Source organism: Natrix helvetica, assembly GCF_964273705.1.
Source record: "Natrix helvetica genome assembly, chromosome: 7".
Taxonomy (NCBI): Eukaryota; Metazoa; Chordata; class Lepidosauria; order Squamata; family Natricidae; genus Natrix; species Natrix helvetica.
The window spans coordinates 5,376,775-5,400,299 of NC_138558.1; the positions used below are offsets into that span (position 1 = coordinate 5,376,775).

The 23,525-nt window shown below is 43.9% G+C and overlaps 1 protein-coding gene across 8 annotated transcripts in view; it reads left to right on the plus strand.

Moving 5' to 3' along the window:
- CTNNA2 (catenin alpha 2) overlaps positions 1-23,525 on the plus strand; it is a 653,992-nt gene that overhangs the window by 135,123 nt on the left and 495,344 nt on the right. For all 8 annotated transcript variants that reach the window (XM_081960368.1, XM_081960363.1, XM_081960364.1 and 5 more), the window contains exon 2: positions 22,234-22,340. In XM_081960368.1, coding sequence (XP_081816494.1) covers positions 22,239-22,340 — 102 coding nt within the window. In that variant the 5' untranslated portion in view covers positions 22,234-22,238. The remainder of the gene's footprint in view (positions 1-22,233; positions 22,341-23,525) is intronic.

A 23,525-nucleotide genomic window follows, 5' to 3' on the forward strand; every position in this document is an offset into this window, starting at 1 on the left:
TCTCCAAGCCGGATAAGGTCTGTGACAGTAAATCCTCCCTCGAAAGACTTTGCTGGATGGGAATGAGATGAATTCACAATCAATTAATAAAAGGGTTTTTGAAAGGAGTGTGCTTTATGTTCTTGGGAAGCCTCGGTCAGAACACACGTGACCCAGGACACTACAACCGTCATAAATGTGGGTCAGCTGACAAGCATCCGAATGTAAATCACGTAACCAGGGGGATGCCGAAACAGTCAAAAACGGTCATATGTCACTTTGCCCAGTGATGTTGTAACTTCAAACAGTCACTAAGCGAATCATTGTAAGTCGAGCACTCCCTGTACACTCTTTGCAAACACATATGGCATTCTTTGCTCCTCCTTTTCTGGAACAGGTACTGCAATATGCCCTATGAAAACATACCTATGAGAGTAATTGGGGGGGAAAAAGGAAACCCTAAGCGGGAAGAAGCGGGACGCGGTGGCTCAGTGGCTGAGACGCTGAGCTTGTTGATCAGAAAGGTCGGCTGTTTGGTGGTTCGAATCCCTAGCACCGCGTAAGGGAGTGAGCTCCCGTTACTTCTCCCAGCTTCTGCCAACCTAGCAGTTCAAAAGCACAAAAAAATGCAAGTAGAAAAATAGGAACCACCTTTGGTGGGAAAGTAACAGAATTCCATGCGCCTTCGGTGTTTAGTCATGCCAGCCACATGACCACGGAGACGTCTTCGAACAGCACTGTCTCTTCGGCTTTGAAACGGAGATGAGTACCGCCCCCTAGAGTCGGGAACGACTAACACATAGGTTCGAGGGGAACCTTTACCTTTAAGCAGGGTTAAATTATTTTTGTGATAGAATTTTACCCTCTAATTGTTTAACTGTAGATTTAGAAAAGAATACCTGTGGGCATTTACTGCATACTTCCAAGTATACTTCCGTCAGATGTTATTATTCTGATCATACATACAGAATTATCATATTTGGCACCCAGTTGTGGGTTTAACTGTTAATGGTTTTGAAGGTTCTAATATTTATGCCTGGAATTTAAAGAGCGCCCTTGAAACTTGCATTCACAGTATAAATCTGCAAGGATAGATAAACCCTAATTAAATTTGACAAATGTTTCTGTTAAGGACTTGCTCCATGGTAGATAGTTGCCGTTATGGAGAATTTTGGAGCAGCCAACATTGACACAGATTTTTTTTCAAAAAATATGTTATTATTTTATGAACTGCCTTTCTTTTGGCACATGCTGAGCCCTAACAAGAAGATACCGACGGATAAGACTGGCGTTTGAGACCTTCGTGTTTTAAAATGTTAAGGCTTCAGCGGAGCAGGCCGGAAAGTACAAAACAGGACTTCATCCTTTATTAGGATCATCTTTTATTGTCACCAGCTTTTTAAACCAGTTACAAAAATATTCTTATCGTAATTCTTTTTGGGGGGATGAGGGTGGAAATCAAGAATTGTGTAATGATGTTGAGCTCTTCACAGCAAAGCAATTCTACTTGAACTATAGTGTTTGTAATATCTGTTGGGAAAATGTAGCGCAATCTGGTTTGCATCCTTGACAGTGGCTGCAATTTATAATCTGCACTTTGCTTGAAGAGAAAGGAGAGAAGAGAAAGAAGCGAGTCCTTATTGTGCAAACGCTGCAGTGAGAAATTAGGATGCTAACCATGAAAAACAGATGCTGGAAGTTAGAGAAACCGAAGGTTAAAGTTAGACAAAGAATATAAATAAATAAAGCTGCCTTTAATTTAGTCATGCGGAGGCAATCACTGATTTGGCACAGTTGGCAGGAGGGAATGTGGCTGTTTATTTGTGTGTGTGTGTGTGTGTGTGTGTATTGCTATTCTTGTTTTGTAGAACAAGTGGAAGATTTAATTTCATGATGTAATCATCACTTATAAACTAGTTTATAGCAAACAGAAAGGATTAAAAAAAAGGCAAAGCTTAAGTGGGAGTTGCTCCAGCAGAACCATTTAAAGATTACTTACAACCTTGGCTGCGTCAAAGCATTGGAAGTCATTGACATTTTTTAAAAAAAACTTCATTATGGAAGACAAAGTTTACTGAAAGGTGATCAGGGCAAAAATCATTGCTGGCAATTTTCTCTTGCTCTATCCAAACTGCTTGAGCTGAATATGTATATATACTCTGTGTGTGTGTGTGTGTGTGTATCAGAAGTGGGTTCCAGATCCCGTTGCAACCAGTGTGGTGCAACAGGGCTGGGCGTCCACCATGTGCACGTGCACAGCGCGTGCATGCGTACCTACTGCCTGCGATGCTCCAGCTGCTCGGTGGAGCATCACGCAGGCGCCATATGCTCTGTGCGCATGTGCAAATGCCCCGATCGGCTCAAATAGCGGTAAGGAGAGGGGGTGGGCCCTCCAGAGCACCATACCGGAATGGTACCTGGTGTTCCCAGCAGGCACTGGTACGCCCGTACCGGGGCGAACTGGTCGTATCCCACTACTGGTATGTATGTATCAGTGGTGGGTTGCAGGCAGTACGCCCCAGTACGGGCATACTGGAGCCAGCCTGGAGCACCGAATACGGTGTTCCAGAGGGCCCGCCCGCCCGAGCTCCTTACCTGTGTTTTAAAGCTTCTGCGCTGCTGTGCATGGTGCATACAGCACTTGCACGAAGCTCCATGAGCGTCCAATAGGATGCCTCCGGCCCCGTTCCAACCATACTGATTGGAACAGGATTTGACACCCACCACTGGTATGTATGTACGTATGTATGTATGTATGTATGTATGTATGTATGTATGTATGTATGTGTATATATATTTTACGACTTTTATTGCTCTATTTGTTAAATGAATCACTGCAGTTGTTAAATTAGTAACGCGGTTGTTAAGTGAACCCAGCTTCCCCACTGACTTTACTTGTCAGAGGGTCACAAAAGGCGATCAAATGACCCCGGGACACTGCAACCGTCATAAATGTGAATCGGAGACTAGAGGACCTCGAAGATCCCTTCCAACTCTGTTATTCTAAACGTCTAAAAAGTTGTGAAGCATCCGAATGTAATGGGGATGCTGAAATGGTCCCAGGTGTGAAAAACGGTAATAACCCACTTTTTCAGTGCCATTGTACCTTCGAAAGGTCAGTAAGCAAACTGTTGTAAGTCGAGGACTTCCTGTATTTATGGCCCGACTCAATCCAAGTGGACTCTGGATGGCGGGGTGGGTGGGTATACAACCAAATCCAACAATAACCCCCAGCGCAAATTATTTAAATCCATAGTGAAGGTTTATCAATTCTATGAGAAATGGAAGTTGGGACACGATAGCCTTTTCAACGTTAAGCTGCTAATCCTTGAATTGAGCTAGCCAGCATTGTAAGCATTTCTTTATTGGAGAACTGCATCACAAAATTTAAATACATCCATCGTTTGAAGGGTAGGTGAGTGTTAATATATTCATTTATGCCCAATGAATTATTGAAGCTTCTAGATATGGGAACATTTTTAAAATTATCTTAATTATGGACATTTCCAGTTTAATTCTTTCCATCTGCTAAGGATTGTAATCATAACACCCTGCTTGTGGTAATGACTCTTAAGATTACACGGGACATATTCTGTAGCTTCTGTCCGAATTTTGCATGTCCGTGAAATACAAATAAGTTCTGAAATAAGTTGTGGAAATCCACCTGTTATATCCGAAGTTGCTGTTCAACAAAATGTGAAAAATGTATCCTGCAGTGGCAAATGCTTCATAATAATAATAATAATAATAATAATAATAATAATAATAATAATAATAATAATAATAATAATAATAATAATAATAATAATAATAATAATAATAATTTTAATTTGTTAGCTGCTCCCTCTCCACAAAGGACTCGGGGCGGCGTACAGTAAAACAGATAAAAACATAAAAACACATAAACATCTAAATACACACATATACAGAGACATACATGCACGGAGGAGGTAACAATTACATCACAATCAGAATATTAAAAACCAGCTATTAAAATACCCCGTAATAATAACACAATTAATTAAAATTTAAAAGGACTGTCAGGAGGATAAGAAAGACTACGGTTGAGCCAGGCCAGATAGTTCAAAAAGGTGGGTCTTAAGCTTTACACGGAAGGAGCGGAGATCGGAGGTAATCCTGATGTCATGGGGGAGGTCATTCCACAGGGCTGGGCCCATCACAGAGAAGGCTCTGCTCCTAGGTGTCGCCCCCCGGCACTGTTTAGTGGACGGCACCTGGAGAAGTCCCTCTCTGTGTGAGCGGATTGGTCGTAGGGATGTATGGGGCAGGATGCGATCCCGCATGTATCTAGGTCCTGTGCCATGAAGCGCTTTAAAGATCGTAATCAGAACCTTGAAACGCACTCGATAGACTACAGGAAGCCAGTGCAGCTCGCGCAGGAGAGGTGTTGCAGGGGAGTATCTGGTCCTCCCCATAATCACCTGCGCGGCCGCGTTCTGGACCAGCTGCAGTCTCCGAGTGCATCTCAAGGGAAGCCCCATGTAGAGAGCATTGCAGTAGTCCAGGCGAGACATCACCAGCACATGGGTGACTGTGCGTAAGGCATCCCGGTCCAATAAGGGGCGCAATTGGCGCATCAGGCGAACCTGATGGAACGCCCCCCTTGCCACCGCTGTCACATGGTCATCCATGGACAGCCGGGCATCCAGGAGGACGCCCAAATTGCGCACCCGTTCCACGGGGGCCAGTTGCTCGCCCCCGATGGCCAGAGATGGAAGCAACTGGTTGAACCGGGGAGCCGGAAGCCACAGCCACTCCGTCTTGGAAGGGTTGAGCCTGAGTCGGTTGCCATCCATCCAGACCCGCACGGCCTCCAAACACCGGGACATCATTTCGACGGCCTCGTTGGGGTGGTTCGGGGTGGAAATGTACAGCTGAGTATCATCAGCATACAGATGATATCCCACCCCAAAGCCACGGATGATCTCACCCAGCGGTTTCATGTATGTGTTGAACAGGAGTGGCGAGAGCACCGACCCCTGTGGCACCCCACACGTGAGGGGGCTCAGGGTCGATCTCTGCTCCCCTGCCAACACACGTTGCGTCCGGCCGGAGAGGTAGGAGCCAAACCACCGTAAAACGGTGCCCCTGACTCCCAACCCCTCTAGCCGGTGCAACAGGATACCATGGTCGATGGTATCGAACGCCGCCGAGAGATCTAATAGGACCAGGATAGAGGAACAACCCCTATCTCTGGCCCTCCAGAGATCATCAACCAACGCGACCAAGGCCGTCTCCGTGCTGTGCCCGGGTCGGAAGCCGGACTGGCGCGGGTCTAGATAATCATTCTCCTCCAGGTGACGTGGAAACTGTTGCGCCACCACACTCTCTACAACCTTCGCTAAAAAGGGAAGGTTGGAGACTGGACGATAATTAACTAGCTCCGTTGGGTCCAGAGAAGGCTTCTTGAGCAGGGGTCTCACAACCGCCTCTTTCAATTAACTAGCTCCGTTGGGTCCAGAGAAGGCTTCTTGAGCAGGGGTCTCACAACCGCCTCTTTCAATATTTGTTGCTTCTTTGTGTTGTAACTTTGGAACTTTGAAACAGAGTCTGTCATAACTTCAAATGGTTACTGAGTGACTGGTTGTGTCCATGGACTACCTAAGGCAAGGGTGTCAAACTCGATTTCATTGAGGGCTGCATCAGGGTTGTGTTTGACCTTGGGGGCCCAGAATGGGCGTGACTAGGGTGGGTGTGGCCAGATCAACATCACTCATGTCGGGGGTGCCTGTGGCGGCCCGAGCGCTCTGCCAGAGAAAACAGGCTCCTGAGCTCCGTTTTCGGCTGCAAGCTCGGGAGGGCCATGTGCAGTCCTCCCAATTCCATTTTCACTGACAGATGTAGGCCAATCCTTCGCTGTTTCGAGGGCGGCCCCGCGGGCCAGATCAAAGCACCCCATGGGCCGGATCCAGCCCCTGGGCCTTGAGTTTGACACCCCTCACTTAAGGGCATTGATGAATGGCTATATTAACTCTTCAGCAGAACAACACTGGAAAATGAGCCTTCACCTTTTAAAATATTTGAATGAAAGGTTTTTCCATAGCCAATTTAAAGATAATCTCATATAGGTCTAAGGACAAAGAAGTAGATTATTTTGTTGCAGGAATCACATTGTTCCTAAAGAACTAAATATATTTGCTGATACACTATATTGCCAAAAGTATTCGCTCACCCATCCACATAATCAGACTCAGTTGTGAGCGAATACTTTTGGCAATATAGCGTATGCATCTTAGAAGTCCTTATACAGATCCAGGATTTGCAAAAACAAAAATATTCAAAATAATCCTAATAGTTTTTAAAATGTTGGTTTTTTTTAAAACAGAAATTGTAAGACTAGTATAAACTTTTAAAAAGATATAAACTATTGAAAGTCATCCTATGAAGGAAAATTAATCCTTTTCTACTTTTTTGCACTATCGGAAATATTTCCGATAATTCCGCAAGTAATCTTTCGTTATGGAATATATTAGAGAGGTGCTGAACACTATGTTTCTGTTATTTGGTTAAAAGGTTAAAAAAAGAAAAAGAACAGTGTTGGGAAATCTATGGCGTGTGACAGAACGTGTTTCCAAAGCTTGTATTTGATTTGATGAGTAACAAGTGAAAGCTTGCCTTAGAGGAATAGGAACAAAAATTGCAACTAATTGGACCTGATGTAAATTGTTGGTTAAACTGCGAGTATCTAGCCGTGTTATTTTATTTCTTGGAGCTGAGCAGCTTCTTTATGTAGAAAGGCAACGACTCATTTTATGCTAAGTAATATAATTGTTGCACAGGCATCCCAATGTCCTGATGCAACATATAAGATGAAAATTGTGACCTTTTTCGTTTCCGTCCAGAGAATCTAATTATATGCTACTGTCTGGTCTCCAGCCCCGAGATGAGCAATTAGTTGGGCACTCACAGATCTCTTTGGAAGCAGATTGTTGCTCTTTAAAAGCTTCTTGGAGCAATATACTCACAGGATACGTGCTCGATGTATGAAAAAAAGAGATAAACTCTGCTTACCATCAAAACATTTTGTTATTTAAAGGTGAAAATATTTTATTAAAATATATCTGTTTGCTAGCAAATAGGTGGCCTGATTGTGTTGACTCTTAACAGCCACATAAATATATATTCACCTGGATATGCCCTAAATATGACATACAGCAACAAAAAGATAATGTGGAAAATAAAACAAATTCTAAACGTATACTGTTTGGGAACTAAATCATCTTTAGAATGTGAAAGTAGAAGCACTCTCTAATGTAATTTTATCAAATTTTATATCGCATACATTTCTTGAATTCATACCTAGTCCTCGACTTATGACAGCAATGGCGACTGGAATCTGTCGCTAAGCAATGGAGTTGTTAAGAGTGAGCACATTGCTTAGGAACAGCAATCCTGGTTGCTATTGTTAACTTACCGTATTTTTCGGTGTATAAGACACATCAAGGTTTTGAAGAGGCAATTTTTTAAAACAAGAAGGTAGGTACATAGAGGGATAGAGAGGGAGATCAAGAGAGAGAAATACAGTAGGTATGTAGGGGGAGAGAGAGAGTAGTAATATAGGTAGGTAGATAAAGGGATAGAGATAGAGAGAGTAAAAGAGAGAGAGAGAGAGTGTAGGTAGGTAGGTAGAGGGAGAGAGGGAGAGAGAGAGAGAGAGAGAGAGAGAGAGAGAGAGAGAGAGAGAGAGAGAGAGAGAAATACAGTAGATAGGTAGGGGGAGAGAGAGAGAGAAGGTAGGTTGGTAGGTAGGTAGAGGGATAGAAAGAGAGAAATAGAGAGAGAGAGAAATACAGTAGATAGGTAGGTGTTTCTGCTGGAACAGCACTTGATCAATCTAATTCTCATCAATCAGTTAAAGAGCTTTCCAAAAGAGGGGGGGGGAAGCTTTTGGACTCTGCAAATCTCCCCAAAACGGCCCATTTTTCATGAAAACAGACCCATTTTGTTTTTTTAAAAAAGCATGAATAGCATTGGAGAGGCTTGCAGGGTGCTCCTGGGAGAAGTGGGGGCAAAAAGAGCAAAAAAACGGCTCTTTTTGTCAAAAGAAATGCATGCATAGCCTTATGGAGGCTTATAGACTGCTGCTGGGGGCTGGGGCAAAAAACAGCCCCGTTTATTGCTCATTTCTGCCCTCGCCAGCCCCCAGGAGCTCTCTGAAAGCCTCCATAAGGGTATGCACAACCATTTTGGTGAAGGGGCGGGGCTACGGGAGGCAAAAAATTGTATTTGACGCACCCAGATTTTCAGCCTCTTTTTTGAGGAAAAAAAAGGTGCATCTTATACTCTGAAAAATACAGTAATCTGACTATTGTTAGATGAGGCAACTTCCTGCTGGATTCCCACACCTCAATGGGGAAGCTGGCTGGAAGTTGCATGTCCCAGGCTGTGTGGCAGGTAAGTGACTGCTGTGGGTGGGGAGGAAGCAAGGGGTAGATCATGTGGATCAGTGGTGATTGGTCTGGTGCAACGGGGCCCGGCATCCACCACATGAATGCCCGCAACATGTGCACAGTGTGCACATGCGTCCTTACCTCCTGCAGTGCTCCGCAACGCTCCAGCTGCTCGGCAGAGTGTTGTGAAGGCGCCGTAACCTCCGTGCGCATGTGTGGAAGCGACAAAGAACTCAAATACAGGTAAGGATGGTGGGCGGGCGGGCGCTCCGGAGCACCGTACCGGAACTGTACCTGGTACTCCCGGCAGGCATCGGTAACCTCCTGCAACCCACCACTGATGTGGATATGGGGGAGCATCAGGAGGGTGCACAAGAGATACTAAACCGGTAGGGAAGTTGTGGGGGGATAGAGTGTGAATTGGGGCATGTGTGAGAGTGCAAGAGAGGCACAACAAGGGTTTGGGAGGGTATGCAAGGGTGCACAAATGACTGGTGCAGCTTGAATGTAGAAGGATGCATGAAGATTACCCCAACAATTTGCAACCTTCCCTCAGGTTCTCCATTGACTTCTTGGGGAAGCCGGCAGGAAAGGTTGAAAATGATGATCCCAAAATTATGGGTTACTTGGCAACCAGTCATAAGAGCAAATGGGTTGCCAAGAGCCCAGGTTGGATTAAGAGTTCAATTAAGTGTTGACTTTTACTGTTAAGTTTTTTGCCATTAGCTATTAAAAAGTAAATAGCTTTCTCTGGGAAGCAGAATTATTTTGGCTATTTTGACTCACACCAAAGATAAGCAACTTTATGATGTTAGAAACTGGGCACTAGTTTGATGCAAATGATGCAAAATGTCATAACGCTGGAAATATTAAGACAGATCTTTGAAGAATAATAGTTTCAGAAATTAGCACCTACAATATCAATAGTGTCAATATTGATATCTGAATCTATGGATAGATTATGCCAAAAGATTTTAATGGGGGAAAGATGGATGTGGAGCAAACTTTGTTCTGACAAGGGTAGAGAACATACTGAAAGTGGAACTATAAATGACAGTTAGTAGATTGTCTGAATTTCTTTTCTTTCTCTTTCACTCTTTCTTCTTCTTTTTCTTCTTTTTCTTTTTACTTACTGTTTTGTTTCTCTTTGTTTTTTATTCTATTTTTGTTCTATTTTTACGATGGTAATAAAAATCCTTCATAAGGATTATAGACAAAAATATAAAACTTTACCAAATGGAGATTGAGCATTTTGTCCCCTCTTATCAGAAACAGCAGCACCCTAGTTTTATGAAATCTCTAAAGATGGTATAAGACAGGGGTGTCCAAACTCCAACTGCTGGCTGGGGAATTCTGGGAGTTGAAGTCCACAAGTCTTAAAGTTCCCAAGTTTGGACACCCCTGGTATAAGAATAGCCTGCTATACAACCAGGTTATAAGAACACAGGTGTCTCGTCTCCCCCCCCCCCTCCGCCCCATGATGCTGAGTTAGCACTGAGGCTAAATTTGTGACTTCTACAAACTGGAACATTTATCCATCTGCCTTATTTGGTACTTTCTTTGAAATGAATTGGACAGGTTTATTACTGTCGTTTTTATCATTCTGACAGCGATTTCAACATTTTAATGGCCTGGCTCCTGTAACAAAGCTTTTCTGATTTTTGACATACCTAATTCAGGTTACACATCCACCAGTGCTACACTTCCTTTTGCTTGGCTGTTTAGACGATCATGGAATCAAACTCTATTTATTCTCCGGTCAGGAGCTACAAGTGGATCAAAATAGGATTATTATAATCCTCTCCGGAGTGGCTCCAGGAATTAACCCTTTGGCCAGCCCGGTTCTTGCAATGGCATCCAATTTAGCCTACCTCCGTCGTTGAACACGGCAACAGCTATCTTATTTGACAAGCCCATTTTGCCAAAAGCAATCTAGGCAAATAAAACTTGAAAAATCACCCAGGATCAGAGCTGAAATGTATTTTATGGCAATGCCGATCAAAAGTTCTTGACGTCAAGTCACAGAATTGATATTTTCCAATGATGAGGCTCTCCAGAACAGGTATCCTCGACTTACGACTACAATGGCGCCCAAAATTTCAGCTGCTAAGTGAGACCTTTGTTAAGTGAATTTGGTCCCATTTCACGACCTTTCTTGCCACAACGGTGAAGTACATCGCTGCAGTTGTTCAGTTAGAAAACCAGGTTGTTAAGTGAATCAGATTTCCCCATTGCTTTTGCTTGTCAGAAGTTCGCCAAGGGGCCGAACTTTGATCACGTGACTGTGGGGATGCTGCAACGGTCGTAAGTGTGAAAATCGGTCCTAGGTCCATTTTTTTCAGTGCTATGGTAACTTTGAACAGTCACTAAATGAACTGTTGTAAGTCAAGGACTACCTGTGGTATTCTGCGCATTGAGAGCTGGATTGTTGCATTCATTCAGCAGATGAAAAATATTATCCACCAAAACATTATTTTGTGCGCTTCCCAAAGTCTTGGAAACCACATGAACTGCTTTATTATCAGGAAAAAGGAAGGCTCTTCAAAAACATTTAAAGGATACTTGAATAGAAAAATATGAAATGGAATCAGTGGTGGATTGCAGGCTGTACGCCCCGGTATGGGCGTACCGGAGCCTGCCCGGAGCACCGGATACCGTTCCGTTCCGGTGCTCCAGAGGGCCCGCCCGCCTGCCCGAACTCCTTACCTGTCTTTTAAGGCTTCCGTGCTTCCAGCGCCTGCGTGGCGCTCTGCTAAGCAGCTGGAGCGTCGCAGAGGCGGTAAGACGCATGCGCTGCACGCATCCATGTGGACGCTGCCGGCCCGTTCCAACCGTACTGGTTAGAACGGGATCCGCAACCCACCACTGAATGGAATGGAATGGTAGGATTTAAACTGAAAGTGGAGAAGAAGGAAGACCAAAACCCACATTTGAAGCATAAATAAAACACTGTTAAACTTTAAAACAAGGAAAGAACAAATAGAATAGAAGAATAGAGAATGGAATGGAATGGAATGGAATAGAATAGAATAGAAAATATGGAACGGAATGGAATGAACAGAACAGAACGGAATAGAATTGAATAACAGACTTGGAAGGGATCTTGAAGGTCTTCTAGTCCAACCCCCTGCTTAGGCAGGAAACCCTATACCGTTTCAGACAAATGGCTATCCAACATCTTCTTAAAGACTTCCAGTGTTGGAGCATTCACAACTTCTGGAGGCAACTTCTGTTCCACTGATGAATTGTTCTAACTGCCAGGAAATTTCTCCTCAGTTCTCAGTTGCTTCTCTCCTTGATTAGTTTCCATCCATTGCTTCTTGTTCTGCCCTCAGGGGCTTTGGAGCATAGTTTGACTCCCTCTTCTTTGTGGCAACCCCTGAGATATCGGGACTCTGCTATCATGCCCCCCTTAGTCCTTCTTTTCATCAAACTTGGAAGACGTTGCCATAGCATAAGACGAAGCAAAAACTATAGCAGTATCCAGAACAGCCCTAACCTAACCGCATTCATCCTATATGAATGTGAATAATTCATATGGAGGGATTGTCTTCCCCAGGGGAAGCTTCGGAACTGTCACTCATTCTTCCCCCTTGGAAACTGACATCATCTGTGGCAGCCACTTTGATCTGCAATTAAAGGAAACGATAGAGCAGCTGTGGCTTTTGCAAAGATAATCGGGGGTGGGGTGGGGAGGAAACAATGCCTTTTGTTTCTGCTGAAATGTTTCATGAGTTGCTAAGATTGGAGAAGGTGATGATGTTGGAGTGCCTGTAGGGACATCCGGTCAATCCTCATTTCATTGTTGTTGTTATTGTTGTCCGGGATTCACTTTGTGGCGAGACTTTTCTCTCTTTTGTAGGGCATTACCTGGAAGGAAGTAAAAAACAATATGGTCACAGGTTTATTTCCAAGCCACCCACCAGTGATGGGAAACTCTGAATAGGATTTGCACCTTGCATGCCATCTGTTACGGCTCTCTGCTTAAATGGAGCAGTCTACCCCCCTTGAATGTGACTGTAGCAGACACTGGATCATATACCGGCTAGATGCCATTTTGAACACTTCTACAAGGGGAAAAGCAGATTTCCTCAAACTAACAAAAAATAACTATACATAATTGGATGAATGGCCTCCTTAAGAATATATAGGACACATATTCCATTCTCACGAACCAATGTATTTCAAAATGTAACCTACAATTAATAGGCTACTTCTTGAATTTCCCCATGCCTTACAAAATTTGTATGTGCATCTCGATATAATGTGCTCCTTTTATACCGTACTTTTTGAAGTATAAGGCACACATTTTCCCCCACATAAGAGAGGGTGGAAATGTTGGTGCATCTTATAGACCGAATACAGCCATTTTTGGCCTCTGGAAACCCCACCCCGCATGTCCCATTTTTGCCCCAAACAGACTTGTTTTTTCCAAAAATGGGGCGTGCAAATTGTTTGGGAGTCCTGCAGAGTGCTCCTAGGGGCTGGGGAGGGCACAAATGCAATACGTAGGGGGTTTGGGAAGCTAAAAAGAGACCTGTTTTCCCCCCCCAAATGGGAGCATTTTTACCCTCCCCAGCCCCCAGGAGCGCTCTGCAGGACTCCCAAACCCTCTGCACACCCTGTTTTGGTGAAAAATGTGCCCGTTATTGGCTTCCCAAACCCCCCAGGAATGCTATTTTTGCTCTCCCTAGCCTCCAGGAGCACTCGACGGGCCTCCCAAACCTTCTGCGTGCGGCGGTTTTGTGAAAAATGGAGCCATTTTTCGCCTCCCAAACCCCCATGCGTCACATTTTTGTCCTCCACAGCCCTAGGAGCACTCTTTTTGGCCTCCCAAACTCTCCGCATGTCCAGTTTTTTGCAAAATTGGGGCACACAGAGGGTTTGGGAGGCCTCCTGGGGCTGAGGAGGACAAAAAACATATTCTCCTTGTTTACCTCTTTGAAATCTTGGTGTATCTTATACACCGGTGCATCTTATAGTCTGAAAAGTACGGTATATTTTTTACCACAGGTAGTCCTTGGCTTAAAACCAAAATTAGGACCCAAATGTCAGTTCCTAAGCGAGACATTTATTCAGTGAATTTGGCCCCATTCTACAACTTTTCTTGTGACAGTTATTAAGTGAATCACTGTACTTGTTAAACTAGTAAAGGTTTCTCAGCTTCTCAACAATCAGTTTACGTCTCTTTAGCAGCATAGCAAATTTCCAAGGCCAACATTTTCTTCTGCTTATGGTTGTTAAGCGAATCACCGCCCTTGTTAAATTAGTAACACGGTTGTTAAGTGAATCTGGATTCCCCAGATTGCTTGTCAGAAGGTCGCAACCTCAGGACACTGCAAACTGTCATAAATACCAACCAATTGCCAAGCTTCTGAATTTCGATCACGCGGCCCTCAGGTTATAATGGCTAAGTGTGAAAAACGGTCAGAAGTAGTCACTTTTCCCGGTGATGTTGTAACTTCAAACAGTCACTAAAGGAACGGTTGTAAGTTGAGGACTACCTGCATTAAAAAGCCTTCATTGTGTCACTGCCATCTTTCCTCTCTTCTCATCCATAATGAATCAAACTGAAATGTTGGCTGTTTTTGGAGGGGGCAGTGAGAAAGCTTCTAGCTATTAGGGTTAATGTGTAATTTATTGCTCTCCCAGTGAGGGTTTGGTTGGTGGGGCAATGTTAAAAAGCTTTCTGCCAAAGCTGCTGCCAATTAAGTATTTTTTTTTTACTTTTAAAAAAAATTGCATCATTTCGGGGCCAGCAGAGTTGCTAAAATTATTTTTGTGCAGAAATCTTTTCTTCGTGGAAGCTGTTCGTCAAGGACAACTCAGCTGCAGCTCCTTTCAAATGTTAACAACCGGTTTCCGACATTTTCTAATTGTTACTTGGTTGCTTATTTTTTTTAACCTTATTTCTCTGGTATTGAACTCTTATATTAGATTCAACCTGACTTTTTAAGAGTAAAACAACAACAATCCTAAATAGATGCTACACAGCTCAGCATTGTGGCAATTTCTTTCAAAGCAGCTTTTTAGGTTTTTAAAGGCCAATAATCAGCCATGAAGCATAGCCCAGGGGTGAAAAGCTACCGGTTCGGGCCAGTTCGCCTGAACAAGTAGTAAAAAATGCTTTAAAAAGTTTTTTAAAAGTTTTTAAAAAGCTGTGCACAATCAGCTGTGCCTCGCGATCGTCGGAACATTTTTTCAACTATTTTTAGCATTTTTTAAATACCAATTCTCCCGGGAAAAAAAAGGTTTACAAAAAGTTCCGATGATCACATGGCACAGCTGATGATCGGAACTTTTAAAAACTTTTTAAAAGCATTTTTAAATTACCGGTCCAGGAGAAGCAATAGTTAAAAAATGCTTTAAAAAGTGTTTTTTAAAGGTTGCCCACGCCCACCAAGCCACGCCCATAGAACCTGTAGGGAAAAAAAATTGAATTTCACCATTGGCATAACCAAGTCTATAATATCTAAAATGAATACAAATATTGTACAATTATGATGCAGAATTCTGTCTGTTGAATTAAAAGTCTTCTAACTCAGAGCTGCTACATAGAAGAAGGCAAATATTTTTTTCTGATATTCAAGAAGGCAGGACTAATGGATTTAATTTATAGAAGAGTTGATAGGAGAGCTACTCACTTGTGTGTAGCCTAGTCCTCCTCCCTACTACTCTTTGTATCTCCATGAAGTTCAGAGCTAGTTCGGTTCAGTGATTTAAGCACCAGGCTAGAAAGCAGGAAATTGTGAGTTCAAGTCTCACCTTAGACAGGAAAGCTGGATGGGTGACTTTGGGCCACTCGCCAGGAGACTGTGAGTTCTAGTGCTGCCTTCACCATGAAAGCCACCTGGGTGATGTTAAGCCAGTCTTAACCTCATGGGTGGCTGTTGTGGGGGAAATTGGATACGTTTGTCATCTTATTTGTAAAAATAATAAAGCCAGGATACAAATAAATAAACCAAAGTTACTGGGAAGGGGCATTTATATATTAATTTGATTTTAGGGGCCTCCCCAAGTCCAGAATGATCGGGGTCAGACTTCAGTTTATAAAATAAATACATTATGTCCCCCACCTCCCTTGAGGGAGCCCTACAACTCCCCTACCCCAAAGCCGCATCTTCAAAGGAGCATCATTCAAATAGAAGTTGCGCAAATCCTTTTGGGGTGATGGTGGTTTCATTGATAAATCTCAATCCAGATAACACCCACTTCCTATAACTCAATAAATAGCACCTTTTGATTGAAGGGATCCAAAGCAGCCCAACTCTGCCTGAACTTATTGGATGGGCAGAAACCCTGGGCGAGATGAAGTGCCTCAGGAATCCTTGTCTGTGATATGAAAAGCTTTATTGACGATAACTAGCATTGTGAATTGTATCTGTTAAACTTGCCAGATAGCAAACGAAGCACACCTGTTCTGAGCTAGGCTTCCCAAGATCATGAAGCAGACTCCTCGTCCTGATAAAACCTCTTTTATTTAGGTTAAAGGGAATTCATCTCCAGCAAAGTCCCGGCCAACAGTCTTTCATGAGATTTCACAACTGCAGACCTTTATCAGGCTTGGAGAGCTGCCAGGCTGATATCTTCCAAACGCCACTCTGTAACAGGCAATTACTTGGTAAGAAGTCAGGAACAGATCTTCACCCTAATGAACGGAACTCATTGTCTCCTGCAAACTCCACTCCCCTTTTGCTCCTCTTTATTCCCTATGGGAGGGGCCATTCACCATCCACCTGTGCCTTTACTCCCAAGTCAGCTTTTGTTCCTTAGCTGTTCCCTTCTCCTGGCAGCTCTGCGCATGCGCACACTGGGAACAGGCTCCAGCTGTTCTTCTGCCCCACTGATATCTGACTCCGAAGGCAGCTGATAACTGTCGGACGGCCCTGGCCCCATCTCTGCCTGTGATGCAGAGCCTTCCCCAGACTCCAGGACTGGGCCATGTTCTTCCCCAACCTCCTCACTGTCTGAGTCTGCCACCAGTTTTACTGGCCGTTAGCAGCCACAACAACACCCATGCCATTGCCTTCTGGACCAGCTATGAGAAAAATAATCAGTTGTTGTTGTTTAGTTGCTAAGTTGTGTCCAACTCTTTGCGATCCCATGGACCGCAGGACACCCCCCCCGTCCTCCACTGTTTGTCCGAATTCATGTTGTTGCATCGATGACACTATCAATCCATCTCATCCTCTGCTGTCCCCTTCTCGTTTGGCCTTCCATCTTTCCCAACATCAGGGCCTTCTCCAAGGAGTCCTCTCTTCTCATTGGGTGGCTCAAAGCCTTTGAGCGTCCTTCCAAAGAACAGTCAGGGCTGATTTCCTTTAGGATCGACTGGTTGGATCTCCTTGAGGGTCTCTCAAGAGTCTCCTCCAACGCTAATGAAAATAATCAAATCCGTATTCATAATAAGGTTCAGTCCGTCAAATGAATACTTGTACACACCGCGTGCATTTTGTGAGGGATCTGAAGAGTTCAAATTAGCTTCTTCTGTTTTATGATACACCACAATGGTATCCACTACAAAACAAAAGACTTGTCATATGAGCTGTGGTGGGGCAGTGGTTAGAGTGCAGTACTGCAGGCGACTTCTGCTGCCTGCCGGCTGCCTGCAATTGGCAGTTCAAATCTCACCAGGTTCAAGATTGACTAAGCCTTCCATCCTTCCGAGGTGGGTCAAAGGAGGAGCCAGATTGTTGGGCGCAAGAGGCTGTAAAGCGCTTAGAGAGAGCTGTAAAAGCATTGTGAAGTGGCACATAAGTCTAAGTGCTATTGCTATTTTCCTTCCTTCCTTCCTTCCTTCCTTCCTTCCTTCCTTCCTTCCTTCCTTCCTTCCTTCCTTCCTTCCTTCCTTCCTTCCTTCCTTCCTTCCTCTCTTAATTCCCTTTCTCATTCTCCTTCCTGGTGGCGCAGTGGTTAGAATGCAGTATTGCATTCTGCTGGCCGCCTGCAATTTGGCAGTTCAAACCTCACCAGGTTCAAGGTTGACTCATCCTTCCATCCTTCCGAGGTGGGTCAAATGAGGACCCAGATTATTGGGGGCAATAGGCTGACTCTGTAAAGCGCTTAGAGAGGGCTGTAAAGTACTGTAAAGCCTTATATGTCTAAGTTCTATTCAGTGGTGGGATTCAAATAATTTAACAACCGGTTCTCTGCCCTAATGACCAGCTGGGTAGGCATGGCTCAGTCATGTGACTGGATGGGCGTGGCCAAATCAACATCATTCAGATCGAAGGGCGCTTCGTCTTAGGTGCTACAATGTCATAAAGGTTAACCGGAGAGGCAGTTTCTGTAAGAAAGGCAATAAAGATGAGGCTAGAAACAACACCAGAATGTTTCCTTCCTGCCTTCCTTACAGGATTAGCCCTGTAAAGTGGGGGGGGGGGGAACAAAATGAGATTTCTTCCAACAACCGGTTCTCCCAACTGCTTATAAAGTTAACAACCAGTTCTCCCGAACAGGTGCAAATTGGCTGAATCCCACCACTGGTGCTATTGCTATATAATACTTGGGTAAAAAGTATTTTGGAATCTATTTCCGTGGTTATCCATATCTTTCTATATGTTTGCAATTATACTGGATTTTCCTCCCCTCCTGAATATAATGGCCGCTGTCTTATTGTATGTTTCTTGTTTTCCACCCATGAAGCTTCCCAGAAATTGTTTGCAGATGCACCAACATCCAAAAGTTATTGTTCATAATGAATAATATGAAAATGTATAGTTGGGAGATACGAAGCATTCTTTTGAACCATCTGCTGCATCTTCTTACATTTTTTCCTGTCGCTACAAGATGATTTAGTCCTCCTCTGTCAACTTCTTCTGTTTTATTACACTCCCGGGGTTGGTTTTCCTACCACTGAAATAATAGCAAGTGCTTCTCAGCAAGGGATTTTTTCCCTGCTTATTGTTGCCTTCGGTGTTTTAAAATCACAACTTTTTTTTTTAACCTGCACTTCTGTTCTGACCAAGGCTTCCCAAGAGCATGAAGCAAACTCCACGTCCCGACAAAAAACCCTTTTATTAATTGACTGTGAATTCTGATTATTCAAAGTCTTTCAAAGGGAGGATTTAGAGTCACAGACCTTATCTGGCTTGGAGAGCTGTCAGGCCGATCTCTGCAAAACTTGCAACGAGTCTCAGAGAGTCACAAACCAATTAAGCGAACTAATTGTCTCCTGCAAACTCCACTCCCCTTTCGCTCTTTTATTTCCTCTGGGAGGGGCCATTCATCGTCCACATGTGGCCTTACTCCAAAGTCAACCCTTGTTCCTTAGCTGTTCCCTTCCTCTGGCAACTCTGCACATGCACACACTAGGAACAGACTCCAGCTATTCCTCTGCCTCACTGATGTCTGACTCTGAAGGCAGCTGAGAACTGTCAGACGGCCCTGGCCCCATCTCTGCCTCCGACACAGAGCCCTCATCAGAGCCTTCCCCAGACTCCAGGACTGGCCCATGTTCCTTCCCAGACTCCTCACTCTCTCAATCTGCTGCCAGCTCTGCTGGCCTCTGGTGGGCCACAAAAAGTTTTGGCCTCTGCCTAATTCCAAAACACACACATATTTTTGTGCGTTCTCATCTCCCGTTTCACTTTTTTCTCGTCTTTCTGTAATTGGCACTGAGGGTTCTTTATGGCTACTTCCAGGCATGACTCTATCCTCAAAAGATTTTATTACACAATTCTTTTTGATATTCAGGGGGGGAAAAAAGATTTGTGAGGTCGTCTGGATGTGTAATGTTTTACTTTTGTTTATATTTATAATTCTTTTTATGACACAGTATTCATTTAAAGCATCCATGGGGTTAACTTAAAGGGTTTTACAAATGGAATTATTCACAGGTAAGTGACACTCCTATGCCCATGCATTTATCGGATACATAAATATCCAATAAATATCCAAGGAGAAGATTGATGACATGGCGTGTGAGAATGATCTAGTCAGACAGGAGAAGGAGGATCGATCGGTCGATTATTTATTTGTATATCGCCTTTAGTATTTTTACAAACACTCCAAAGCAGCGAACACCATCCAACACACCATGACCCTCCTATTTTCCACACAACAACAACCCTATGAGGTGGATTGCGTGTGAGAGAGAGTGACTGGCTCAAAGTCACTCAGCCACTTCTCAGACCTAAAATGGGATAAGGCACCAGATGGCTTTCCTGCAAAAAGCAGGACTAGAACTCCCAGACTCTTTGTTTTAAACCTCGTGTCAGGTTTCCAAATAGCGTCCAAAAGTAAATCAGAGTCAGAGGCAAAGGATTGCTCAAAGTTCCAATTGATGAAGAGAGCCATGTTGGCACATCTGGGAAAACCCGAATCTGAAAGCTTCCTGGTTTTCCCCACCCAGTTGAAAGTTCAAGATCTTTCCCCCCACACCCACTAGCCCATTCCATGGTCAAATCTCCCACTGCCATGCTGGCAGCTTCCACTTCCAGGTGCAGAGAAAAAGGATGACCTTGGCTTTCTAGAAAGAATTTTGATATGGCTACATATCATCTAACTCCGTACAATTCCCACAATAGAAAATGCATAGTAGAATAATAGAAAGTGTGGCAGGCCAAACTTCCAACAGAAAAGATGGCTGCAGGCCTGACACCTGGTGCTTGAATTGAACTGGTCTCTTATACCAGGGGTCCCCAGTCCCCAGGCTGTGGCTCATTCAGAATCAGGCCATGGAAGCGGGGTGCGAGTGTGCACATGTGTGCAGTCCACTTGTCCACGCAGTGGGTCGGCGAGCGCACATATGGGCACACCTACATTTGTGCAAAGGGTCAGGCACACGCTGCTCGTGCAAAAAAAAACCCTTCTCCCCACCGGTTCACAAAGCCAGAAATGTTGGATACCGCTGTCTTATACAGCTGTCAGCCAAATGTAAAAGTTATCTCAGCTCAGTGAAGTCAAACGGCTGTGGAAAGCATCTCTCCTTCGGGACTCTCCTTAGTTTTATGGAAAGTAAAAGGAGAGGAGGAGAGAAATGGTTTCCGAGTTGCAAGATTCTTTTCCTGTAACCTTACAATAACTTGGTCCTGAACACCAATAAGACCAAGGAGCTTATAGTGGGACTGTAGAAGGAATAGATCAGACATCCAGCCCTTGCTTATCCATGGAGGCCGAGTGGAGCAAGTGCCCAATTTTACGTTTCTGGGTGTTATCCTAAAAGAGGACCTGACCTGGGGCAACTCACATTGCAGCCCTGGTCAAAAGGGCCCAGCAGAGATCATACAACCTGAGACTTCTCAGGAAACAACAATTGAATGGAAAACTGCTGGCGACCTTCTACCGCTGCACCAGAGAGAGTATTTTAACTTACTGCCCCTGTGTGTGGTTTGCCAATTGCACAGTGGCAGATAGGACAGCACTCCAGAGGGTCAATGCCATTGCCCAGAGGATCATGGGTTGCCCCCTCCCCTCTTTGGAAGAGCTTTACAGCTCCCTCTGCCTTAAGAAAGTTCAAAACGTCCTTAAAGGTCCATCTCATCCTGGGCACCCTTGTTTTGAACTATTACCATCTGGCAGACGGTACTGGGCAATAGAAACAAGGACAAATAGGCTGAAAAACAGTTTCTATCCCAGGGCAGTGACTATCTTGAATTCTACAGTATAGTGCAATATTAATACAATATTGGATTTTCAATTTCAATTATATAGCATGTGAAGGATGTGTGTTTGTGTTTTTATTTTATAATGTACACTGAAGATGGCATTTTGTTTCATTATATGATGTGCAATGACTATAAAGTAAAATAAAGTAAAGTGAACTGAACTGAACTGAACTAAACTACAATAAGGGTAGTGCTGGTACTCATGTTTGGTGCTTCTTGTCTAGGCTACCTGACAGTAGACCAATCTGTGTTTCATGGGGGGAAAAAATGGAAAACATGGGCATGCTTTGATTCAACATTTTATTGAAAGGGAAAAAAACCATTCTTGGTACGCTCAGCACCAAGCACTGTTCTTGCAAACTGCTCTCTAATAATGTAGAGTGATGATCAAGGGGAAGGTACATATTATTAGTTGATGAGGTAAGGAACAAGGCTGTAAGGAAGAGCTTTTATGCATCAGAAGGCAGTTTGGTGGCAATGGCTGGATTGTTAGGGAGGGGTGAATCCATAGATCTAGAGTGATTTCAGAAGAAAAAGAAAATAGAATCAAAGCACGTACTTTTTGAAGTGGGAGGAGGAAGCAATATCAAAGGATATTGCTTCCTGGCTGTACATTTCCTATTTATATATCTATAGGTAAAGGTAAAGGTTCCCATCACACCTATGTGCTAGTCGTTCCCGACTCTAGGGGGCGGTGCTCATCTCCGTTTCAAAGCCAAAGGGCCAGCGCTGTCCGAAGACGTCTCTGTGGTCATGTGGCCGGCATGACTAAACGCCGAAGGTGCACGGAACGCTGTTCCCTGTGGGTTGCTGCTGTGCGTTCGCTTGGCTCATATATTCATTTTTCCCCCAATTTCAGGCTGTTTCCCCGTGCACCATTGCAGAGCTGTGTTTCAGCAGAAAATGATTGTGTATTCATTTTCTGAAAATTCAGAAAGATGTATAGTATAGGAAAGCTTTTTTAAACATATGACTAAACCTTGTTTTCAAATTTTCTATGCCGAAGCCAAGAAAGGACACACAAGAAGGAAAAATCTAGCTAATGCATATCCATTGGAACTCCTATACATTTCCCCTAATGTACAATATGTACTTAGCTATTTCTGAATTGGCTACTGAGCACACTGTCCATTGTAAATGTAGCCATTTGCAATCAATCCAGCATCTGATTTAAAATTCAGATACAAACATGGCTCAGGGCATGATTTATAATACTCATTATCTTTTTGTTTTAGAGAGCATGACTTCTGCAACTTCACCCATCATTTTAAAATGGGATCCCAAAAGTTTGGAAATCAGGACTCTAACTGTGGAGAGATTATTGGAGCCGCTAGTTACACAGGTAAGTTGTGAATGCAGATGCATTATTGTTTGTTTTGCTAATGTTTGTTAACATTTGTATTTTTAATCAGGGTTTATATTGCAGTTGTATTTCCCAGCTTATGACAAGAATGGCGAGGTTTGTCAAATAAGGATTTTAATTGCACTCTGCATAGTGTGTATTTTTCACATTTCATTCAACATTCTGGCTTTCTGAAAAGGATTAAGCTATGTTTTAGATCAAATAGAAGCACATTTGAAATTATTTTTGTGTGTGGTGGGTGGATATGACTTATCAAATTTTTCCTGTTGTAACCAAAGTATTCATATGCAGATACTGAGATGGTAATTCAGGAGTAGTAAGATTGATAGGTGAAATCCGTGTGGTTGTTTGAAAATAAAATTCTAGGATTTTTTTAAAAAAGACGAATTAATACCAGACTTGGGTGAAGAACCTATGATATCAGGGTTCCAAGTAACACCCCTCCCCCCAACGAGAGAAGACTCCGAGGCTTGAAGTTCATCAGAATTGTTTTATTAGAGATGTCATAGTGGCACATCTGGGGAAGCCCAAATCTGAAAGCTTTCAGGTTTTCCCCACCCAAGTGAAAGTTCAAGTCCTTGCCCAGCACCCACATGTCCATCACATGGCCCAATCAGGCACCGTCCCAACTGGAGATGCCTCCTAGCCATGCCTTTCCAGGTGCAGGGCAAGATGACCTTGACTCTCTGAGAAAGGCATGTTATTTTGACTATATATCTCCCATACGCCATATAATGCCCCCTCCCATTTCCCCACAGCATTAAACGTGACTGGCCGGAAGGCCCAATGCAAAAGATGGCTTCCAGTCTAACGCGTGATTTCACAACTCTTCTAAACAACAGAAATGGGGGCCATCTGGACCTCAGAGAATAAAAGTAGCGTGCAGTACAGTGGTGGGTTGCAGGCGGTACCCCCTGTTCCAGTACGGTGCTTCAGAGGGCCCACCCACCTGCCCGCGATCCTGAGCTGTATTTGACCCAACCGGGCCATTTGTGTACGGTGCCTGCGCGATGCTCCGCCAAGCACCTGGAGCATTGCGGGTGGTGGGTGCGCAGCGTGGGTGCACGTGGTGGACGCATGGCCCCGTCGCAGCGTACCGGTTGCGACGGGATCCGGAACCCACCACTGGTGCAGTACTGCCTTTGGAGTCTGGATAGATGATAT